Source organism: Gadus morhua, chromosome 21 (genome assembly GCF_902167405.1).
Source record: "Gadus morhua chromosome 21, gadMor3.0, whole genome shotgun sequence".
NCBI classification, from domain to species: domain Eukaryota; kingdom Metazoa; phylum Chordata; class Actinopteri; order Gadiformes; family Gadidae; genus Gadus; species Gadus morhua.
In genome coordinates, this window is record NC_044068.1 from 21,197,971 (window position 1) to 21,206,331 (window position 8,361).

The following is an 8,361-nucleotide window of genomic DNA, read 5'->3' on the forward strand; positions in this document are numbered from 1 at the left end:
AAGAAGCTTGTCGGGCTAGCAACGGTAACTAAGGGGGGCGGGGCTTTTGCGAAAGGTCAATTGAACGAAGTTAAACCGAGTGCGCGTGCCGTTCACAGACACCAGAATGAACGAGTTCACAGTAACGTTCATCAGGCAGTGATACAGTACGTTCAGTTCACGTTCGCCGAAAATATGAACGAGTTCATGAACTATCGTTCAATGAACGCGTCCAGGCACAACACTGTACATAGCATACATACATATATTATATATATTCCGCACGAGATGGGTTCCCGGACCAACTAGTCACTGTCTCGTGCCCACTAAAAACCGTCTCGTGCGAACTCGCTGTGATGTTTGAGTGACTCTACCAGCAGCATCAACAACTCCCATTATAATCTTAGCAGCAGCATCAACCTCTCCCAGTATAACCTATACTATAACACATCAGCATCTAGCGCTGTGTATTGATTGGTTCGTTGGTTGATGATTGTGATCTATTCTTACTGTGTGGTTGAGGCATGGGACCTGCTGCTGTATATTTTCAAGTGTGTGTGTTACGAACCTAAACCTATTTTTTTGTACTATTTTGTAATTAAGCATTTTTTGCCGGTATTTGTTATACACTGGAGGCCTGGAATAGCTAATGTTGGTTGTGTACCAGTGTATGGGCTACATCATTATACATAGTCACTAAAATATATATCTTCAGTATTTTATTTCCTTTATGAATTGGATACACATTTGGTGCAACACATTAACACAGTTGGTTGTAAACAAACCCTATTTATCTAGATTATAGTTAGACGTTTTGATGTATTTAATTCATAAATGATAGATTTAAGATCTATTATTATATTATATAGAGTTTAATAATTGTATAGAAATGCCATGCATCATTCAGCTATTAGTGAGTGGAATGCTCGGTGAGAACATATTTTTGTTTGGCTTGCTCTCTTCCGCTATTTCAAATCTTATCTACAGCACCTGGAATAATTACATCCATCAACATGTTACAAACAGCATCCTTAATTACTAGATTCATCAAGGTGATGGACTCGAAAATGTTGGCAAGTAGTTCCATAAACTGGCAGAGTCCTTGCGGAAGAGACTGCGATCTTTCTTTGGTACTTCTCGATTGGAGAAAATAAACCACAGTGTCCCTCCGAACACGAGAATAGCCAGCAGCACCTTCGGTTTTACCAACCCTAAGATTAAGAAAAAAATACATTTGGAATATTCAGTGTTATAGAAGTTGTAGGTATTGTGAGAATTAGTCTCATGTTGCTTTACAGATCAATGATTACTCAAATGTTATTTCAATTTGTATCATACTTACAATAGCACATGCGGATGACCCAGTTTTTCAAACGGTTGAACTGGGAATTGAAAAGCACAGATGTTAATAAAGAAAAATATATATTTGCACAATTTGCAATGACATTTTCAATGTTCCTGTTCACAAAAGGAGGCAAAAGTGAATCGTTGCAATGGTTGTTTTTGTCCTCTGTTTCCAAGTCATCAAACTAATTTTGAAGAGATATTAATGTTTATGTCATAAATGACAATAACGACCATACAGGCGATGTGATTTTCCAGAAGTATTGGTCAAAATGTGCGGTGTGAAATGGAAGTAATTGAAATTATATTAACCATCAGGGCTATTATACCGTCGAGGCCAAACTGTCTGGCAGACAAAATCTCCAAGCTAATTTCAACAGAAATGTCCCCATATATGTTATTATACATGTGATTCTGTGGTGTGATTTATCTACGTTTTTCATGGCATATCTGGATTTTTTTAAAATACCGTAGAATAGGGGTATCCAACTATTTTCAGGATCTTATCAAATTCCCTTTCATTGTGGGGGCATTCCAGCATCTTTCCCTCATAGAACATGACGTCCACACTGAGGAGGATGTTTGCTGAAATCTCTTTTGCCTTGGGAGAGACAAACTTTCCATGGTCATAGGTATGATGTAGCACCACCAAAATAACCTGCTTTCCACCTGCATTGTGAAACAAGAGGAGTGTGGGAGAAAGCAGAAAGGGAGGGCCAGACAAAGAACAAGAATATATAATAACAGGGATCATTTGGGGTTAATAGATTCATTATTTTGAACTCCATTGCAGTCCTCACCTGGACATTTCTCCATAGTCTCATGGATATCAATACCCGGCCGTGTACTGATGGTACAGAAGGCCAGGAGGTAGTCACATTGGTTTGGTAACATCACCTCAGTCTGACCCTTGGCCTTCAACTTTAGCTTAAATTCCTCACAGATGCGGAGACTACAGCCATTACTGCCGTTCACACTGTAGAAACTCCTCATCCGCATTCCTTTGAGTAAATAAATGTCTTTCAGTCCGTCATTACAACCACTGAAAAATAATCAACCGACAAAACACTACTAACTCAATTTAAGGCATTATGGTAATTTGTGTTTAGCCATTATTCTGGAATTGGTCTTTAGCAAGAGGAAAATAAAAATTATTGACAAGGATCTATTCATTGGCTTGATCAATGTGAACGTATAGCCCTACCTTCGCTCCCAAACCATTTACTTAGGCTGTACATTCTGGACGCTACATAAAAGGAAACAAGACTGGTCAGTGTTGTCCTTTAAGTTCTGATGGAGAACAACTTTTCATGCTGTTATTCCCTCTAGAGCTGCAGCGTGTTTTTCGTTCATGTTGTTCTGTAGGTCCATCATGCGTTTCTGTAGGTCTGTCATCTGGTTCTGTACAGTGCGCTCAAGCTGGCCGACAATCGCTACTCCGTGGTCAAAGTCGTTACATTTGGAGAGCGCGTGTATTCTGTCCTTTGTGGCAAATGCATTGAATCAGCCGAACAAGGGCTGACGTGAGAGGTAGCGAATTTTTTCAGACTACGTCCGGTTATCAAATAAGGTGTTAACATGACAACTTCGTTTGAAGGATCATAAGTGAACATAGCACTACAATGGGGACATAGGTTTACTTTAGCTCTGTTTGAACGGACTACTCTGATAAAAACGCAAATAATGCCTGTAACAGTTGTCATCAATAGGACAATTAGAAACAGTGAAACACGGACAAGTGGTTAAAGATCATCTCTTTTGAGGAGGCGTATTCTTACCCTGATATCAGTTTGTTAAACGTTTCTCCGGTACCGTAGAGCAGCAGTCTGGTTCGTAGTCAGTTTCGCTTTGGAACTCCCGCGCCTGCGCACTGCCTAACTCGACACACACACACACACACACACACACACACACACACACACACACACACACACACACACACACACACACACACACACACACACACACACACACACACACACACACACACACGTATGTATTTATTCTGTATGTTGTATATAAAAACATGACAATTGATTCACTGATACATTGAAACGTGATTTTGTTATTCATAAAAAAATCGTAAGTGCATTCACCTAGAGACTCGCACTTACGCACTTAGTGTGTGTCGTATTTAGTTATAGTAGGCCTACTTAGTTTTGTAGCATCTTGTTGTGGCATTCGGCGGTCGAGGAACCAATAAGATAGAGTTTAGTTAAAGAACTAGTGACAAGTTGCCAACAACGCTGAGGTGCGTTCAGAATCGCAAACATGAGCGAACGTTCGCGAACGATTTTAAACATTTTCCGTTAAACGAACATAAGCAAGCAAACGTTTACGAACATAGGCAAACTGTCTGAAGAGGTAGTTCTCCACAAACAGAGATGGATCGCGGTGCTCTCTTCGGCTACGTGACATTCGTTGCCATGGCATTAAACTAAACTATATTGAAATCATTTACTCCTTTCCTACACAGAAAGCAATAGATAAAACGTTTCATATAGCCTATCTACACCCTTACTTCAACTGTTGTCTTTTGCATCCTAAAATGCGATTTGAACGTTATATCGCAGTAAGTGGGTACAACTTCGGTGACGTAGCCCTCTATTCTTGAATTGTGGTTGTCTGCAGTAGGCTTTCAACGAGGTCGACCACTTGCACACCCTCTTCTGTAAACTCTTCCATTAACATGGAGGCTGCCGCTAATACCATGGCTTTCGTATCCATTTTTTTCGTTTACAGTTTGTTTAGAACGGTGTTCAAAAATCGTTCAAAATTAATTGTTTAATGTCAACGCGTTCGTTGCGAACGTTCGCCTATGTTCGCTGAACTTGAACGCACCTCACGAATTTCACCTGGAGAGTTAGATTAACCTCAGTTAAAGCACACAAGTTCGTTTACTAATGAAAGCTTGAGACTGGGTCCAGCATACAAATTCAATTCCTTTTAATTAATATATATATGATCTTTAAACATGACTTCTCAATAAAATATGTTCACATAACCACACTAAAGCGAACACACACACACACACACACACACACACACACACACACACACACACACACACACACACACACACACACACACACACACACACACACACACACACACACACACACACACACACACACACACACACACACTACACAAAAAGGGGAGGGCAAATAACAACAAAAGTAATGGAGATTCATCCAAACTGATAAATCCAAATGAATAAGTAAAGCAATTAAGCCAAACCAAAAATAACTAAGAAAACGAATTAAACCAAAACAAACATGCAAAGCAACCCACAAAACACAAATAATATCATAAATAAGATCAGTTAGAAGTCGGTTAAATGAATAGATCAAGATAATGAGGCAGCAATCACCATACTCGGTGGCAGGTACAGCACAGTAGGAGATGCAGAGTAGGGTGGATGTGTTGGCTATATAAACCAGTGGACAAAACAGCAGCCGGCCAACAGCAGCGTGAAGAGGGGGGGAACGTGCTGGCAGATACCGCCCACACACACGTCAACCCGTCAGGAGTTGAATGAACATCCCCGCTGCAACAGGTAGAGGAGGAAAACACTCGCACGCCCTACAACTGGGGTCGATACGGAAGAAGGAAGACCCGGCCAATGAACTGCCAAACAACGGCGAGCTGCACGATCCAGCTAAAAGGCGATCAGGTGCGGTGATAACAGGAGTGATAACAGGAGGCGGGGCAGCCAGGAGCTCCCAGGCAAGATGGCTCCCAGTGCACAACCACCCACCTTTATAGGCAGCGCACCCAACAGTGATAGGCCGGTACTGCAGCACTAGTTAAAGGCCCATCCTGCTACATTGTCCTAGCTAACTTTGTTGTATACGAGGAATGGGTAAACCTAGCGATTGGTGCTTTGCACTTGGTTCTATGAACATCCTTGTACCGACAGCAATAGGCTATATTGTTTCACTTTCTTATGACAAATGTACTTATTGTAAGTCCCTTTGGATAAAAGTGAAATATATTTAAATGTAAATGTAAGTAAGATGTGTTGTACTCAACATAGAATATTAACCAGTGTGTTTTTTATCAGTTTTGTAAGTTCACAGATCAATGTGATAAGTAGGCTACTTAAAGGGGAATTCCAGTGTAAAACGGATTTGGGATATGTTTTGTATGATAACGTGTTGAAACGTTCGTTTTTGAGCACAAAAAACGCATATAGACGCTTTCTTCAGTTGGCTGTCTTTAGCCGATTTTATCAAAACGCTATAAACTTTGAACAAATGGGGGCAGTGGTTATGGTAAAAACTAAATCGCTATTTTAAACCATTTAAAAGGCTAGAAGTAGCCCGACACTTCTTTGATAGTACAATAAGGGTCTTAACATATAAAACGAGGCATTGAGAACATAGCCGCAAGGGACAGCACAAAGACGCATACCAATTCCCCTCCTTTTGCTTCATGGAGACTAGTCCAAAACTTTACCAAATAAAGGGAGTTAAAGCGATCCTGATTCGGCAGACTTTTTCCAAAAAGAACACGGCAGGGGGTTGAGACTATTCAGTTTTGGATAGGCAGTTAGTGGGGAGGTTTGGTTTTTGTAATCAAAATTGTTTCAATATGGCTTCTGTCAGTAGTTTTGTTCAGTGTCCCTCTGAGGCAATTTTGAATAGTTGCACATGAGACCAACTGTTAAAGCCTGTGGAGCATTATGAGGTTGACATTTGGGATAATCAGTTAAAAGAGGAAATTAAAGAGGTATTGAGGGGTGCTTTAATTGAAAGTGCTGTTTTGCCAGCAGTAAAGAGTAATACTGCTGTTGAGGTTGTTTGTCCTTCAGTAGTTCTAACATTTGAGCAGCAAAATAAGCTGTTGCTCTTGCAGATGGAAAGAGATAAGTTGGAAATTGATAAAGAGCGGGTAAGACAGTCTTTGGAAAGGGAAAAAATAGGGTTGCAGCAGTACAGATTAGACCTTATTAAAGCAGGTATTATGGTGGGTAATCCTGAGGGTCCAGAATGGTCTGGAACACCCACTAAAGAACGGTTAAAAGGGTTTGATGTGGTTAATAATTTACGTCTGATACCAAGGTTTGACGAGAAAGTTCCAGACACATCCTTTACACTTTTTGAACGTATAGCAGATATGAGAGGTTGGCCTGACTCTGACAGGGTGGTCATGATACAATTAGTGTTCACAGGAAAGGGCCAAGAAGCCTATTCTGCTCTTAGGGCAGCGGCCTCTCAGACCTATTTCACTGTAAAATATGCAGTGCTTATAGCATACGAGTTGTTGCCAGAGGCCTATCGGCAACACTCAGGTCCTGGGAAAAGGCTGATAGACAGACTAATGTGGAAAAAGAAACATTTCAAGATATGGAGATGGTGAGTTTTAGAGGTCATTCATTTTGAAGACCTCTGTGATATCATTGTGTTGGAACATTTCAGAGATTGTATTCCAGCTGAAGTTGTATATTCTGAGTATATTCTGGCTCATAAAGGAGAGTTATTATTAAGTCATATTGCTGAGCGTTGGGTAAACACTGTTAATGAAGCAGCAACGTTAGCAGACAAATATATTTTGGCTCATAAAGGAAAGTTGGGGAGAAGCTGTGTCCCAGAGGTGCATGCTACATCGACCAATGTTGGTCGCTGTGCTAAAATGGTGTGGTCCGCGTCTACAAAGCCGAACCATTATTCACATTCAGGCGGCTTTGATGAGTTTTGTAAATACTTTCCTGGAAAGCGGATTAATCTGAGGAGGCAATACATTTGTTAAACCAGCTGCTCTAACGGTTCCAGTTAGGAATCTTCCAGTTGTCTCTAAGATGGTCCTCTATAAAGCTGAGCAGGGACGTGCACAGGAATTTTGAGGGGCAGTTGCTCTGACCTGAAAAAAGGGCACCCCCCCCCCAAAAAAAAAAAAAACTGACAGGCTATATGAAGGACTGAGAATAAAAGGGTCTTTATTAATATATTAATACAAATAAGCAAAACACTGAAATAACTACTACTAACGATAATGCAGAAAAACATGACTTGAAGAAGAAGAACATAACATGAACACAAACATAATTAAACAACATCCTATCAAGCCACTGATAAGTTTCTCCAAATTGACATATAAAAAATGCAAAGCTTCAAAAGAGAAGCCTTCAGAACCTCTTCTTTGTCGATTGGTATGTCCTTCTCTATGGACAGCAGGAGGAGGTCAGACAGCCACTCTTGACCACACTGATTTCGGATTTCGGACAGGGTAGTGATGTGCTCCTCTTTGCTGCCTCCTTTAGTTGTCTCTCTCTCTCCTGAATCCTCCTCTTTTCACTGGGCATTTCGGCTTCACTTAACAATAACAAACAATACCCAAAATAGTGATAAGATTTAGGCATGAACCATTTTGAATGAAAGAATTCATGTGATGCATTACTTCCATCTTTTATTCTTCTTGTTAAAACGAAATGTTAGAAACTAACTATCTGCAGACATGTAGCTTAGTTTGCCTACCAAAAAATGTGTAGACTATGTGATAACGGGCTGCTTGTCTGCAAGCTAGCTGTCTGATTATTTAGGCAAAACGTTACGTGGCAGACTGAGCCTGGATTTATGAAGATTGTAATTCATTTCATAAAACGTGATGATTGTTTGTTTGTTATACATCTCAAATTCACCTTTTCCGACAACATCAAGGCAGTCGTCTCACAGGCGCCGGTGTTCCGGTCGCGTGCAGCGCTGCAGCTACGTAAAGCAGCTTTCACACGCCGCGCGGCAACTCGCCGCCTCCATTCATTTCAATGAGGGAAGGGCGGCAGAGGGGAGGCGGCAAAAGCGGCTGTTGCCGCGCGGCAGAGTTTGCCCTCCCCCTACTGACTTTCACTCTCAGTGCCCGAACGGAATTGATGAGGCTACGCTTACTTTATGAAATGTTTCGAGTGGCGATTTTTTTTATCTGGGCCTACATGAAATTCTGCATCCATTAAATTATTTAAAAAAAATAAAAAAAATTGTTTACCTCGGAAGGGCAACCTGAGTCAAGGAGGGCATATGGGCAGTTGCCCAAGCAACC

General features: G+C 41.0%; 1 protein-coding gene across 3 annotated transcripts; it reads right to left on the minus strand.

The window, feature by feature from the left end:
• Positions 1-681: 681 nt before the first annotated feature.
• Positions 682-4,714, minus strand: LOC115534556 (uncharacterized). 3 transcript variants are annotated; one of them, XM_030345617.1, is made up of 7 exons: positions 4,697-4,714; positions 3,102-3,197; positions 2,528-2,569; positions 2,124-2,324; positions 1,793-1,992; positions 1,322-1,361; positions 682-1,190 (listed from the first exon to the last, which is right to left on the minus strand). In XM_030345617.1, the coding sequence occupies exons 3-7, from the start codon at positions 2,559-2,561 to the stop codon at positions 1,027-1,029; spliced, it is 639 nt and encodes a 212-aa protein (XP_030201477.1). In that variant the 5' UTR covers positions 2,562-2,569; positions 3,102-3,197; positions 4,697-4,714; the 3' UTR covers positions 682-1,026. The 3 variants fall into 3 exon arrangements, with proteins under 3 accessions (XP_030201477.1, XP_030201476.1, XP_030201478.1); XM_030345616.1 differs by having other exon boundaries at positions 2,124-2,365; XM_030345618.1 differs by lacking the exons at positions 2,528-2,569; positions 4,697-4,714.
• Positions 4,715-8,361: the final 3,647 nt, after the last annotated feature.